This window comes from Artemia sp. Qi Xiang Cuo, chromosome 9 (assembly GCF_049724085.1).
Source record: "Artemia sp. Qi Xiang Cuo chromosome 9, ASM4972408v1, whole genome shotgun sequence".
Classification (NCBI taxonomy): domain Eukaryota; kingdom Metazoa; phylum Arthropoda; class Branchiopoda; order Anostraca; family Artemiidae; genus Artemia; species Artemia sp. Qi Xiang Cuo.
The window spans coordinates 47,085,036-47,101,090 of record NC_142802.1 but is presented as its reverse complement, the minus strand read 5'-3'; the positions used below and the strand labels follow the sequence as shown (position 1 = coordinate 47,101,090).

The following is a 16,055-nucleotide window of genomic DNA, read 5'->3' as shown; positions in this document are numbered from 1 at the left end:
TACTCGCCCTACAAACAGGCACATACTCATCGTTTCACATTCAATTCATTCAATGAGGGGAGCTCCCTTTTCCAGGTCCGCAGGTCAAGCCACTATTCAAGCAAAGGGATATACGAGACTGACAAAGTCCCTTACCCATAGATAGGTTAAACTCAAAAATATTCTAGGCATATATGGTGTGCGAAGCTACTAACAGAAACTCAGCTTTAAACAGCACATTGAAAATGACTTGGTCCCTAACGCGCGAGATACTTCAGTAAAATTAGTAATTTATTGTAGAATCCTTGGGAAAGGAATTGAATAAGGAAGACAATGCAATTTCTTCAGCTAGGGAAGAAGCCACAAGGGGAAATTGCATTTCAGAACCATAAATTTTCATTCCTCCATCTGTAGGCTAAGAGGTCCTGTTTCTTCCTCTTTTGTCCAGGTTATAATAACTGGAGAACGGAAGCAATTCAAACAAAAGAAACACTTCTCTCTTTTTAAATTAAATATTGGTGACTTGGTCTTCGCCCTAAATGCTTTTCGCTAACAAACTGAATGGAGTGTACCACACCGAATGGAACTAAGTTACAAATTTTTAATTTCATTCAGGCTTATTTTTGAAAAAAAAACCTTGAGTAACCATTACTAACATTATTTTTGGAGAGTCTATTGGGTATGTCGAAATGTTTTGGATGAGCTGATAAACCATACATTGGCCCTATATTTGAAAAATTACCTTAAATCAGACCGGCTAATAGGACAGTTGGATCTTTTTCTGGGAGAGAAGACTCAACTTGTATATTAGTCCAAAATTTACACAACACTTCTTTCTTAAAGTAAATGTAGTAATCACTTAATATTTTACTTCCCATTTGATTCCAGATTTCAATCTTGATTGTTTGTGTTTAACAGCTGCAAGAGCCCAACTTATTGGAGTAGAATGCAATTTTGTATTTTTTGCCACACCCTTACAAGCGCTTTCAGACCAAAAGCTGTACTTACTTCAGGGTTGCCACCGTCAGTAGGATTTTACTAGATCTAGTAAAAAAAAACAAAATCTATTAAATTTGGAGGATCTAGTAAATTTCCCGAAATCTAGTAAAAACTAGTAAAAAGTCGTGATTTATAGTAAACAGAACTTTTTTTAATTTTCCATGAATTCAGGGAACAAAATTGTCGTAAACATATGACAATTTACAATTTTTGCGTGTCTGTTTTACAATTTTGCTTGTCTGTCTCAGAGACAGACAAGCAGTCACCTATTTTCATAAACAGACAGTTCACTTCCGGCGTCTAAAGGTCGACAAAATCAGCTTTCTGTGTATCAAATATTACCAACTAAAAATGAAGCTATAATGACACTTGGATTTGTGATGATTGGGAATCCATTAGAATCAAAACAAAACTAACCACCCAAGGCGATTAGGTGAATCTCCTCAGTTTGAAAATCTTTATTGAGGAAAAAGGAGCCTGCTGAGAGACATTAAAGGTAAGTAGAAATGTAAAAAAAAAGGTTTTTGAACTTGTTGGTTTCCGGAATTTTCAATCATACTATGAAAACGAAAGAAAAGAGAAAAAAAAGAAGAAAAAAGAAAAAAGCTTGTGAAAATCGTATAGATTATCCTCCTATAGTAAAAATCGATGCTTGATGGTGCGCGTGCGGCGTAGCCGCACGCGCAAATTTATTTTTTGAGTATTTAGTAAAAACAGATGCGATCTAGTAAATTTTTTCTCTCCGATTTAGTAAATTCTTCCTGGTCAGGGTGGCAACCCTGACCTACTTTTCCCATTCAGTCATGTTCTGGATTGTAACAAAGCTTACAGTAGAACTTAAAGCTCTGTAACGCAAGAAAATTACGCATCAAACAAAGGTGAAATTTAAGACATCAGAAATGGAGGAACTTGAAGGAGAGATTTGTAAATTTTTTCAAGAAAATAAGTGCATTTATGTTAAAGAGAGGCTTACGGCGAAAATGCGATGAAAATCCAGAATGCATGAGAATGCCAGGACGAAACTTTTTTGAACAACATTCTATAAATCTATAGACACTTTTATTCTACAATCAATTTTTTTGTGACAGAATACTTAAGAACACACCAATAGTTTTCAACTGGTGACAAACAAATAAATTTAAACTAATTAGAGGCTGCTCTAGAAAAAACCGTGTAGGTTTTTTTTTCTCTCTGCAAAGCAACACTCTTCTGTAAACAAGAAGTAGTCGGAAAGTGTTTTTTTTTTAGATTTCTTGACTCTCTTGAAGCATGGGTGCTTGATATGTGTTCCACATCTTGAAACGAGGAACTTGAAGTAGAAGCTACAAATCCTGCTGCAGCGATATGAGTACCATGAGACGCAGTATGGTAGCTCTGAAGGCAAGGTGCAAATTCATTTTTTTTTTTTTTTACTAAGTTTTCCGTCTGCATGATAATTTAAGCTATAGGCTAATTAGTCTAAACCTTTCCACAAAAATTACAAAAGTGTTCACAATTAACCTGCGAACTGAGAAATTTCTAAAGTTGTTTACCGTTTTGCGTTCCACAAGTTTTTTTGCCAGGAAAAAGCCTCATTACAAAATCTTTCAATTGGAATCCTTCAAGAAAGGCGTGAAAATTAATAATTCCAGAGATTTTATGGAAGGAGGAATAAAAGAAAAAATCTACTTTTAATACGACTCCCGAATTATAACAGAATAAAACACTTCACAGTTACTTTCAGATCAGAAAAATTGTCACATCAGATCATATTCAAAAAAATTGTGGCTCGCATCCCAAGTTGCATGCAGTAGAATTATTTTTACAGTTGAAGAGCTGAGTACCGAATTTGCGAGGGCATTGAAGCTTGATGTGCCTACTGTTTATAGCGCCTCTGTAATTTTGTATCAAGTCTTGCTGAGATAGTGTCAAGAAAATTGGAAGAAATAATGTTGAAAACTACTTAGTAGGTCTCTTTCAATATTTTTGAGAAAGTAGAAATTTCAAATTTGAAAGTTGTCTTGGCTTTTTCTATTGCCATGTAACGCAAAGTCGATGCTATGAGTGTTTCAGGGGATATTACAATGGGCGCCCATAAGGGGCGGGATGACTGACGATGTCATATATTTGTATTAATTTAAAATACTTTCCAAAGAATAAGTTTTCAGAGAAAAGTAAAGAGCTCTATTAAGCCAAAAATGGGCAAAAATAGAGTTAAATAATCTTCCAAGGGTAGAACTGCCACACATCACTATCAACATTTAAATTAAACTTAAAACGAACGGACCTTATAATAAATAGATCGTCAAACTCAAAACGAGCAAAAATTAACATTAGTAGTGCTGGCTACCCCCATGTCTTCTCAAGACCAGAACATAACTTAGGCTTTACTGAAAAAAAAGTAAAAAAAAAACAGTCAGTTTAATATACCTATACTGATATTTATTCCTTAAAATAAAATAAGGGTAAAAAATTGAGTGAAAATTTTTTTTTTTAATTGTTTAAGTAAAAATAGTAAAAAAAATGAAAACATATTTTGTTTCAGTAAAGTGAAAATTATGATCTGGTCTTGAGAAGACATAAGGGTTATCAGCCCTACTAATGTTAATTTTTGCTCGTTTCGACTTCGACTCGGCTAATTATTCTAATTTCTGTTCATATTGAGTTTCATTTATTTATTGATAGTGATTTGTGGTATTCTTACGCTTGGATGATTAATTCACTTCATTTCTGCCCATTTTTGGCCTAATGGAGCTCTTTACTTTTCTTTAAAAAGCTTGTTTTGTGGAAAAAGTTTTTTTTAGCTGAATTTCTGATCGTTTTTTATTGACAAATTCATTTTCATGAAGAAAAGAAATTTATATCTTTCCGTTTTTTTTTTCTATAAGAATCCATAGTTTGGTATGATTGTGGGGGTTTGACATGCACAATATCACTAAAGAACATTGTTGCTGGACCGTCCTACTATCCTGAACAAAATATTTGTCTCAAAATTTTGACTAGATGTGTTTGGGAAATAAATCAGCTTGAGAGGCTGCCTGATTGCCCTCTAATCTCTTTTTACTCTTAGAAAGGACCCTAGAACTTTTAATTTTGAATCGGATTAGCTTCTTTAAATTTTTCAATGATATTTCTAGCTATTATAGAGTGGTGCTGCCTATGACATTGCTTATATGTCTTTTTGAAAACCTGCATGTATACAGTTTTTTCGTTTAATTGGAACACCCCCTACACAATTCCTAGAAGTCTCATTTTAATACTCTTAGCATCATTAGTTACAGTAACTGTAGTTGTAGTACTAAATGTATATAGTGCCTTCTGGCTAGTTCAAAACCCCCCACAATTTACTCTTAAAGATCTAACTTAATAATATACGTTGTTCTTGAGATATTGCTTTGTCACCTTTTTAAAAGTCCACATTCTCATAGATTGTTTGAATTTAGTTTAACGTCTGCCTAAATATTTCTTATATTTGTTTACTGAAGACATTGTTATATTCTCTTTGGACTATTGGCTAAAAAATGGCTGTCTCACAATTTCGATTGAATGTTTTTGGGGAAAAGAGGATATCAGGAGGAGGGGGGGAGGCTATTTTCTCTCCATCACGCATGACTCTTAAAATGGAACTAGAATTACGCATTTCCAGTCAAATGAGCCTCCTCTAAAGTTCACAAGACCACCTATTCAAAAAACCTTACATCCCCCCAGGGTGTAACTAAAAACCCTTATTCCCATACTCTGGGGATTGCGTAAATCCCAAAGGCCGTGTTATGAGATCTTTGGACTATTTTTAAACAAATGGCTATCTTAAAATTTCTATCAGATGCATTCTGGGAAAACAGCACGTGGGGGGGGGGGTATAGCTACCCTCTGATAAATTTGACTCTTAAAAATGGCTCTTCAACTTCCGATTTCCAATCCAATGAGCCCCCTCCGAAATTTATACGACCACCGTTTTTATAAAAACCTTTAGGGCCTACCCTACAACCCTTGTCCAAAGACATAATTTCTGGACTTTTAAACTACGTCAGACAAAACAACTATCTCGAAATTTTGACTGGAAGTGTTTGGGTAAATGATGGGCGTGGGGGTAGTGGTTGCCATCCAATCACTTTTGACATTAAAGAAGGTACTAGCCTTTTCAATTACCAACCGACTGAGCCCTTTCCGAAGTTTCTACGACAACAAATGGCCATCTTAAAATTTCTATTAGATGCGTTTCTGGAAAATACGACGTGTGTGTGTGTGGGATCACTTTGACTCTTAAAAAGAGCACTATAACTTCTGATTATCAATCCAATGAGCCTTCTTTGAAGTTTATACGATCACCATTTCTATAAAAATCTTATATTCCCCAGGGCGCAACTTACAACCCTTGACCTGAGGGCTATATGTGGGGAGAGGGGATCCTCAAAGACATAATATCTGGGCCTTTCAACTACACTGAACAAAATGGCTATCTCCAAAATTAAGATTGAATGTGTTTGGGGAAATGATTGGTGTACGGGGGGGGAGGTTGCTGGTTGATCTCCAATCACTTTTGACTGTTAAAAAGGCTAGTAGAACTTCTGATTACCAGTCAAATGAGCCCCCCTCTGAGGTTTATACGACCATACTTTCTATAAAAACCTTATATCCCCCAGGGCATAATTTACAACCCTTGCTTTGAGGGTTGGGTGAAGGGGGTTGTCATTCTCAAAGTCATACTTTCCGAACCTTTTAACTACGCTGAACAAAATGGTTATCTCAAAATTTTGATTGGAGGTGTTTGGGGAAGTCATTGACGGGGGGGCGAAGCTGGTTGCCCTCTATGAGCTCTTTTTGAAGGTCCTATGACATTTCTTTCTATAAGAAGTGCCCTGGTCTAAACAACACAACAATTGTGCCCGCATCGCTCTTTACTTAGGCAGCGCTATCGTGCTGCCTATGATATTTTGTCTTGAGATTTCAATTATACAGCGCAGGAAGTGTCGATAAGACCAGGTAAGCCACCCCCAAAAATTCAGCCTATGGGTGCCGATGGATATTACTGTCCCATAGTCAGCCTGTCTTGGTTATCTTTGCCCACACTTTGCTTTAAAAATCATGATCTTCATTTGGTATGAAGCATGTAATTTTCGATGGCTTAGAGAAGGGCTAGTTTTTCTCTCTTTTGAATTTCCAGTGTAAAGCACACCCAATGTTTTCTCTTTTCCCATTTCTTAGAACCACTGCTATCACCAGCCTTCGTTGTTTTGATTAGGAAGTAGTTTTGTCTAAAAGCTTAGCTACGTAAAAGTTTAGGTTTAAAAATGCTGGAGCTAATGTCTGAAACCTCAGTGATGCTGTATACTTGAGTTGTTAGCCAGTGCGAGTTTACATTATTCTCTCTGTGTTTCTGCTGGGTGTGGGTGCAATTGGAATTATCTGGGAAGGGGGAGGGAGAAGTAGTTGAAAATTTGTCTATTTACAACGATAATGGTTCAACATTATTAGGGTGCATCATGTGAGCCATTCAGAGGTTAATTCTATCAACTATACCGAAAAATTTCAAGTTCACCTGAGAAAATGAAAAAAACAATATTCATTGCTGATTTTTAGGTTAAAGCCTCAATTTTCTGATAGGTGAAATGTTTAAAATTGTTCGGAGGGTTTTTATGCGTTATAGCACCGCCAAGAACAATTCAAAATGACCTTGCTCGAATTGGCTTCAAAACTAATTATTAAGTGTCCCACTGTAGAAAAGTTTTCATCATTTTCTTTGTTAGTATTCCTTATGTGGATGAACATGGTATTTTTAGTTTCAATCTATTTTTAGGTTAAAGCCTCAATTTTCTGATAGGAGAAATGTTTTAAATTGTTCGGAGGGTTTTTATGCGTTATAGCACCGCCAAGAACAATTCAAAATGACCTTACTCGAATTGGCTTCAAAACTAATTATTAAGTGTTCCACTGTAGAAAAGTTTTCATCATTTTCTTTGTTAGTATTCCTTATGTGGATGACCATGGTATTTTTAGTTTCAATCTATTTTTAGGTTAAAGCCTCAATTTTCTGATAGAAAAAATGTTTAAAATTGTTCTGATGGTTTTTATGCGTTATAGCACGGCCAAGCACAATTCAAAATGACCTTACTCGAATTGGCTTCAAAACTAATTATTAAGTGTTCCACTGTAGAAAAGTTTTCATCATTTTCTTTGTTAGTATTCCTTATGTGGATGACCATGGTATTTTTAGTTTCAATCAATTTTTAGGTTAAATCCTCAATTTTCTGATAGAAAAAATGTTTAAAATTGTTCGGAGGGTTTTTATGAGTTATATCAAGGCCAAGAACAATTCAAAATGACCTTGCTCGAATTGGCTTCAAAACTAATTATTAAGTGTCCCACTGTAGAAAAGTTTTCATCATTTTCTTTGTTAGTATTCCTTATGTGGATGACCATGGTATTTTTAGTTTCAATCAATTTTTAGGTTAAAGGCTCAATTTTCTGATAGAAAAAATGTTTAATATTGTTATGATGGTTTTTATGCGTTATAGCACGGCCAAGCACAATTCAAAATGACCTTGCTCGGATTGGCCTCAAAACTAATTATTAAGTGTTCCACTGTAGAAAAGTTTTCATCATTTTCTTTGTTAGTATTCCTTATGTGGATGACCATTGTATTTTTAGTTTCAATCAATTTTTAGGTTAAAGCCTCAATTTTCTGATAGAAAAAATGTTTAAAATTGTTCTGAGGGTTTTTATGCGTTATAGCAAGGCCAAGCACAATTCAAAATGACCTTGCTCGAATTGGCTTCAAAACTAATTATTAAGTGTTCCACTGTAGAAAAGTTTTCATCATTTTCTTTGTTAGTATTCCTTATATGGATGACCATGGTATTTTTAGTTTCAATCTATTTTTAGGTTAAAGCCTCAATTTTCTGATAGAGAAAATGTTTTAAAATTGTTCTGAGGGTTTTTATGCGTTATAGCACCGCCAAGAACAATTCAAAATGACCTTGCTCGAATCGGCTTCAAAACTAATTATTAAGTGTTCCACTGTAGAAAAGTTTTCATCATTTTCTTTGTTAGTATTCCTTATATGGATGACCATGGTATTTTTAGTTTCAATCAATTTTTAGGTTAAAGCCTCAATTTTCTGATAGAGAAAATTTTTAAAATTGTTCTGAGGGTTTTTATGCGTTATAGCAAGGCCAAGCACAATTCAAAATGACCTTGCTCGAATTGACTTCAAAACTAATTATTAAGTGTTCCACTGTAGAAAAGTTTTCATCATTTTCTTTGTTAGTATTCCTTATATGGATGACCATGGTATTTTTAGTTTCAATCAATTTTTAGGTTAAAGCCTCAATTTTCTGATAGAAAAAATGTTTAAAATTGTTCTGAGGGTTTTTATGCGTTATAGCAAGGCCAAGCACAATTCAAAATGACCTTGCTCGAATTGACTTCAAAACTAATTATTAAGTGTTCCACTGTAGAAAAGTTTTCATCATTTTCTTTGTTAGTATTCCTTATATGGATGACCATGGTATTTTTAGTTTCAATCAATTTTTAGGTTAAAGCCTCAATTTTCTGATAGAGAAAATGTTTAAAATTGTTCTGAGGGTTTTTATGCGTTATAGCACGGCCAAGCACAATTCAAAATGACCTTGCTCGGATTGGCTTCAAAACTAATTATTAAGTGTTCCACTGTAGAAAAGTTTTCATCATTTTCTTTGTTAGTATTCCTTATGTGGATGACCATGGTATTTTTAGTTTCAATCAATTTTTAGGTTAAAGCCTCAATTTTCTGATAGAAAAAATGTTTAAAATTGTTCTGAGGGTTTTTATGAGTTATAGCACGGCCAAGCACAATTCAAAATGACCTTGCTCGAATTGACTTCAAAACTAATTATTAAGTGTTCCACTGTAGAAAAGTTTTCATCATTTTCTTTGTTAGTATTCCTTATATGGATGACCATGGTATTTTTAGTTTCAATCTATTTTTAGGTTAAAGGCTCAATTTTATGATAGAAAAAACGTTTAAAATTGTTCTGATGGTTTTTATGCGCTATAGCACGGCCAAGCACAAGTCAAAATGACCTTACTCGAATTGGCTTCAAAACTAAGAATTAATTGTTCCACTGTAGAAAAGTTGTCATCATGTTATATGTTAGTATTCCTTATGTGGATGACCATTGTATTTTTAGTTTCAATCAATTTTTAGGTTAAAGCCTCAATTTTCTGATAGTAAAAATGTTTGAAATTGTTCTGAGGGTTTTTATGCGTGATAGCACGGCCAAGCACAATTCAAAATGACCTTGCTCGAATTGGCTTCAAAACTAATTATTAAGTGTTCCACTGTAGAAAAGTTTTCATCATTTTCTTTGTTAGTATTCCTTATATGGATGACCATGGTATTTTTAGTTTCAATCAATTTTTATGTTAAAGCCTCAATTTTCTGATAGAAAAAATGTTTAAAATTGTTCTGAGGGTTTTTATGCGTTATAGCACGGCCAAGCACAATTCAAAATGACCTTGCTCGAATTGGCTTCAAAACTAATTATTAAGAGTTCCACTGTAGAAAAGTTTTCATCATTTTCTTTGTTAGTATTCCTTATATGGATGACCATGGTATTTTTAGTTTCAATCTATTTTTAGGTTAAAGCCTCAATTTTCTGATAGGAAAAACGTTTAAAATTGTTCTGAGGGTTTTTATGCGTTATAGCACGGCCAAGCACAATTCAAAATGACCTTGCTCGAATTGGCTTCAAAACTAATTATTAAGTGTTCCACTGTAGAAAAGTTTTCATCATTTTCTTTGTTAGTATTCCTTATGTGGATGAACATGGTATTTTTAGTTTAAATCAATTTTTAGGTTAAAGGCTCAATTTTCTGATAGAAAAAATGTTTAAAATTGTTCTGAGGGTTTTTATGCGCTATAGCACGGCCAAGCACAATTCAAAATGACCTTACTCGAATTGGCTTCAAAACTAATTATTAAGTGTTCCACTGTAGAAATGTTTTCATCATTTTCTTTGTTAGTATTCCTTATTTGGATGAAAAGGGTATTTTTAGTTTAAATCAATTTTTAGGTTAAAGACTCAATTTTATGATAGTAGAAATGTTTTAAATTGTTCGGAGGTTTTTTATGCGCTATAGCACTGCCAAGCACAATTCAAAATGACCTTACTCGAATTGGCTTCAAAACTAATTATTAAGTGTTCCACTGTAGAAAAGTTTTCATCATTTTCTTTGTTAGTATTCCTTATATGGATGACCATGGTATTTTTAGTTTCAATCTATTTTTAGGTTAAAGCCTCAATTTTCTGATAGGAGAAACGTTTTAAATTGTTCGGATGGTTTTTATGCGTTATAGCAAGGCCAAGCACAATTCAAAATGACCTTACTCGAATTGGCTTCAAAACTAATTATTAAGTGTTCCACTGTAGAAAAGTTTTCATCATTTTCTTTGTTAGTATTCCTTATTTGGATGACCATGGTATTTTTAGTTTCAATCAATTTTTAGGTTAAAGGCTCAATTTTCTGATAGAAAAAATGTTTAAAATTGTTCTGAGGGTTTTTATGCGTTATAGCACGGCCAAGCACAATTCAAAATGACCTTGCTCGAATTGGCTTCAAAACTAATTATTCAGTGTTCCACTGTAGAAAAGTTTTCATCATTTTCTTTGTTAGTATTCCTTATGTGGATGACCATGGTATTTTTAGTTTCAATCTATTTTTAGGTTAAAGACTCAATTTTCTGATAGGAGAAATGTTTAAAATTGTTCTGAGGGTTTTTATGCGTTATAGCACGGCCAAGCACAATTCAAAATGACCTTGCTCGAATTGGCTTCAAAACTAATTATTAAGTGTTCCACTGTAGAAAAGTTTTCATCATTTTCTTTGTTAGTATTCCTTATGTGGATGACCATGGTATTTTTAGTTTCAATCAATTTTTAGGTTAAAGCCTCAATTTTCTGATAGTAAAAATGTTTAAAATTGTTCTGAGGGTTTTTATGCGTTATAGCACGGCCAAGCACAATTCAAAATGACCTTGCTCGAATTGGCTTCAAAACTAATTATTAAGTGTTCCACTGTAGAAAAGTTTTCATCATTTTCTTTGTTAGTATTCCTTATGTGGATGAACATGGTATTTTTAGTTTAAATCAATTTTTAGGTTAAAGCCTCAATTTTCTGATAGAAAAAATGTTTTAAATTGTTCGGAGGGTTTTTATGCGTTATAGCACGGCCAAGCACAATTCAAAATGACCTTACTCGAATTGGCTTCAAAACTAATTATTAAGTGTTCCACTGTAGAAAAGTTTTCATCATTTTCTTTGTTAGTATTCCTTATGTGGATGACCATGGTATTTTTAGTTTCAATCTATTTTTAGGTTAAAGCCTCAATTTTCTGATAGGAAAAATGTTTAAAAGTGTTCTGAGGGTTTTTATGCGTGATAGCACTGCCAAGCACAATTCAAAATGACCTTGCTCGAATTGGCTTCAAAACTAATTATTAAGTGTTCCACTGTAGAAAAGTTTTCATCATTTTCTTTGTTAGTATTCCTTATGTGGATGACCATGGTATTTTTAGTTTCAATCAATTTTTAGGTTAAAGCCTCAATTTTCTGATAGAGAAAATGTTTAAAATTGTTCTGAGGGTTTTTATGCGTTATAGCACGGCCAAGCACAATTCAAAATGACCTTGCTCGAATTGACTTCAAAACTAATTATTAAGTGTTCCACTGTAGAAAAGTTTTCATCATTTTCTTTGTTAGTATTCCTTATATGGATGAACATGGTATTTTTAGTTTAAATCAATTTTTAGGTTAAAGCCTCAATTTTCTGATAGGAAAAATGTTTTAAATTGTTCTGAGGGTTTTTATGCGTGATAGCACGGCCAAGCACAATTCAAAATGACCTTGCTCGGATTGGCTTCAAAACTAATTATTAAGTGTTCCACTGTAGAAAAGTTTTCATCATTTTCTTTGTTAGTATTCCTTATGTGGATGACCATGGTATTTTTAGTTTCAATCAATTTTTAGGTTAAAGCCTCAATTTTCTGATAGAGAAAATGTTTAAAATTGTTCTGAGGGTTTTTATGCGTTATAGCACGGCCAAGCACAATTCAAAATGACCTTGCTCGAATTGGCTTCAAAACTAATTATTAAGTGTTCCACTGTAGAAAAGTTTTCATCATTTTCTTTGTTAGTATTCCTTATATGGATGACCATGGTATTTTTATTTTCAATCAATTTTTAGGTTAAAGCCTCAATTTTCTGATAGGAGAAATGTTTTAAATTGTTCGGAGGGTTTTTATGCGTTATAGCACGGCCAAGCACAATTCAAAATGACCTTGCTCGAATTGGCTTCAAAACTAATTATTAAGTGTTCCACTGTAGAAAAGTTTTCATCATTTTCTTTGTTAGTATTCCTTATGTGGATGACCATGGTATTTTTAGTTTCAATCAATTTTTGCTGTCAGAACTAAAAGTTTTTAATCTTTAGATTTCTACTGGATTCAAATTATAAATCGAAAGGCAGATCCCGGAAGTGGGAATACTTTCTTTTCAGAGTCTCTAGTAATACTAACGCTAATAACGAGTTAAAATTCACCTGGGCACGAAGGGGGTTTGTATTGACTTGGCACATGTAGTCCCCTCTGTCGGAGCGTTTTACGTCTTTGATGTGTAGTGTCCAGGTATGCATATCTTCATGAGTGACAGATAATTTACCAAAATTTGTTAGCACTTTATCTTGAATTGCCAAGACTCCTTTTGTATCTGCTTTGATCCAAGCAACCTAATAATTACAAAAAACCAATGAGTTAAACTGTATTAGAGGTATATTAAACTGTATTAGAAAAAAGAAGAAAGAAAAAAAATTTACTTGTAGTGATGTTTGCAGCTGTGTGTGGGTGCTGTAGAAGACATGCAAGGGTGTAATTTATGGCTTTTGTGTCATTGAAGTAGCTTACATCTATGATTGTGAAAAAACAAATCATGGAAAACAACCATATTTTTTGTCTATTTTTTTAGAGGATAAAAATTTACTTCACATAATTTTACAATCTGAGCTTATTTTGAAAAAAAAACATAAATATTTGTAACCTTACACAGAATTTCTTAATCCTCTGAAGTTTATCGCTTCCATCAAAGTTGTTTCATCAATCAACGTTTTTTTTGTTTTTTTGTAATATATGTGCTACTTTGTGTGTATACGCGCAAAATACTTTACTTGTCTTTGAGCAGGGGTGCTAATGTATGTACGTGCACATAAATTTATTCGGGAGAGGAGATGATATTTGAAGAAGCAAGGTCCAAATTCACCATGTATTCCACAAAGGTAATTAAATACAAGTCGTGAGAAAATACGTAAAAACCGTAACAATCATGATTTTAGTTCGAAAAAAACTCTCATAGACATTCTTTCCACACTAACGTAAATGAATCAGAAGTCATGGAATTTTAAACTACCTAAATGTACTTCCTTAGTTAAAAAAAAAAACTAATAATAATATCGCCGTATCAAAAATGAATACTAAAAGAATATCATGATTTTAAATTATCTAGATGCAATCCCCTATATTATAATAAAAGAAAAAGTTTCCAGGATTGTTAGAAGAACGGTCTCTTTAGGATTTATTTTCAAAAATATGTATAATTCCTATTATTTAGGTGGGACAGTTTTCTGGTGTTAAAAATAACAAATAACCAGTTTTATAGATGCTAGTAAGGACCGTCATTATAACTTGAATGCACTGAAATTATCCTGAACACAAGGAGACTGCCACCCCTACAGCCCTTTGGTATCTACGGTAAATTTTGAAGTATCTTCGGTATCTAGGGTAAAATACGGTGCAAATATTATATTTACAATTGCCTTTCATAACTTTGGATTAAAATTTTATTTTATTTAAAGTAATTATGAATAAATAAGCCGATAATGTAGGTTCAATAGCTCGATGTGATCCCATTGGGAAAAAGAATCATGCACCCGTGAAATATGCATGTTCCTAGGGATATAAGTATAAAATTTCATAGTTTGTTGGTAAGACGTATGGGGTTGTCAGATATTTTGAGTTTTATTGCATAATTTTCATCAAGATTGCAACCCTTTTGAGTTTTCATGTCCAAATCCAGAATTAAATAATCCTGTCTATCTAGAATATGCATAAAAATTAGGTTACATTGATGCTATGTAGGCTATGTTGTGGTCAATAACCTTATTTTAATGAAGTTGAAATAAAGTTATTTATAATATTTAAATTATTATCTAATGTATTTAAATTATTATTATATTATTTAAATTATACAATATTTTATTATTTAAAAAGGTTATGTTTTTTTGTTAATTTTAGATTTTATACAGTTATATTAACTCGTTATATTTTTATAATGGATTGTATTTTTACCTGTTATACAGTAAATACTAAACATCAGAAAACAAAGATCAAAAGGGAAACAGATAAAAGAAAACAAAGAAACTTAAACTTCATTGAAATAAATGACAAACAAAGCAAATTACATTTAGATCTTATTTTAGATCTTATTTTTGTAAATGCTTATAACAAAAGCATTTACATTACACCTTTTTTTAATGAAGTTAAAATAAAGTTATTGATAATATTTAAATTATTATCTAATGTATTTAAATTATTATTATATTATTTAAATTATACAATATTTTTATTATTTAAAAAGGTTATGTTTTTTTGTTAATTTTAGAGTTTGTACAGTTATATTAACTCGTTATATTTTTATAATGGATTGTATTTTTACCTGTTATACAGTAAATACTAAACATCAGAAAACAAAGATCAAAAGGGAAACAGACAAAAGTAAACAAGCAAACTTAAACTTCATTGAAATGAATGACAAACAAAAGCAAATTACATTTAGATCCTAACACAAACTCTCAACTCTAAACTACGCGCAAGGTATTAGCAGAGGATCCCAAACAAGGTTCAATATTTTTCTTTTGTGTCTTTCATTTAATGAAGTTACAGCTGCGACAGGGTCAGTAACTCGGAATATCTGAACTAATTTTTACTTTCAGACTCATGGAGGGATTTGAAGCAATATTTACCAAACCCGAAGAAAGATGGGTCAATTTTTTTAAATTTTGACAGCTATCAGAACTTTTTAGACAAAATTGTTCATAGGATTTAATAAGCCTTGTTTGAATTCTGCTCTTCCTCAGAAATATTCTGAATACATATCACATTTATTCAAAATAACTGCGTAGGCAACATTGAAATATATAACTCAAGCTTTGTTTTCAAAGCACACGAAAAACAAAAGACTTTATATCCAGTGTAAAGTATTTGAAACATAAATTCGAGAAGCCTTTTCCTGGTGTCTCGTTACTAACAGAGTTAGCAATGTGTATGTCAACAATAGCTTCTCTAGGGGGTCTTCCGGGAGGGCCAAAGCTTATCGTGTGAACTTTTTATTCTCAAGCCAGTGAACAGCCAACCATAGGGACTTCCGATGTTAGTGAGTCGGGGCTAATTGTATACTTGGAATGGCAGTCCATCGTTCGCCTTCGTCGTAGCTAGTTGTTCTTGTGCTACCTTATTTTCTCTGTGTTTATTATCACATTATTTAATAAAGACCTTATACCAACGTTTATTGTCTATCTTCGAATTTACGTAAACCATTACATCTGCCAATTATAAAAGGGCATATAGAAAGAACTAACCAGAGATTTACAGAGTGGTGGTTAGTGGTTAAAACTAGTGGAGCATATATCACTAGGGGAAAACCTCCAAGTGACATTTGAGTTACCGTTCTAAGTACTTACGACATCTTACGCTAAATACTGGCAACATATTGAAGAGCTATTTCGCCCGCTACCAAAATTGCTTGTGATATTGAGCCGCAAATACTGCAAAAGACTGACTAATGAGGCATCGAAACGTTACGAGCTATTGAACTTTCTTCTATTCAAAGCGCCTTCTTAAAAAAAAACACTTTCTTTTGAATGAATATTTTGAAATAGGATGTTACACAATGCCTAATATGGATTTCATCGCGATAGCTTCTACCTACTAATTCAAATTTCTACAACTGAGAGTCTCCGGTCGATTTCTACCTTCACTTAGCCATTCTACGTTTGGTGGTTTTTTTTTTTAC

General features: G+C 33.0%; 1 protein-coding gene across 2 annotated transcripts in view; it reads right to left on the bottom strand.

The window, feature by feature from the left end:
- LOC148948728 (lachesin-like) overlaps positions 1-16,055 on the bottom strand; it is a 165,436-nt gene that overhangs the window by 112,283 nt on the left and 37,098 nt on the right. For both annotated transcript variants that reach the window (XM_089094070.1, XM_089094071.1), the window contains exon 4: positions 12,535-12,720. In XM_089094070.1, the coding sequence (XP_088950196.1) occupies positions 12,535-12,720 (186 nt within the window). The remainder of the gene's footprint in view (positions 1-12,534; positions 12,721-16,055) is intronic.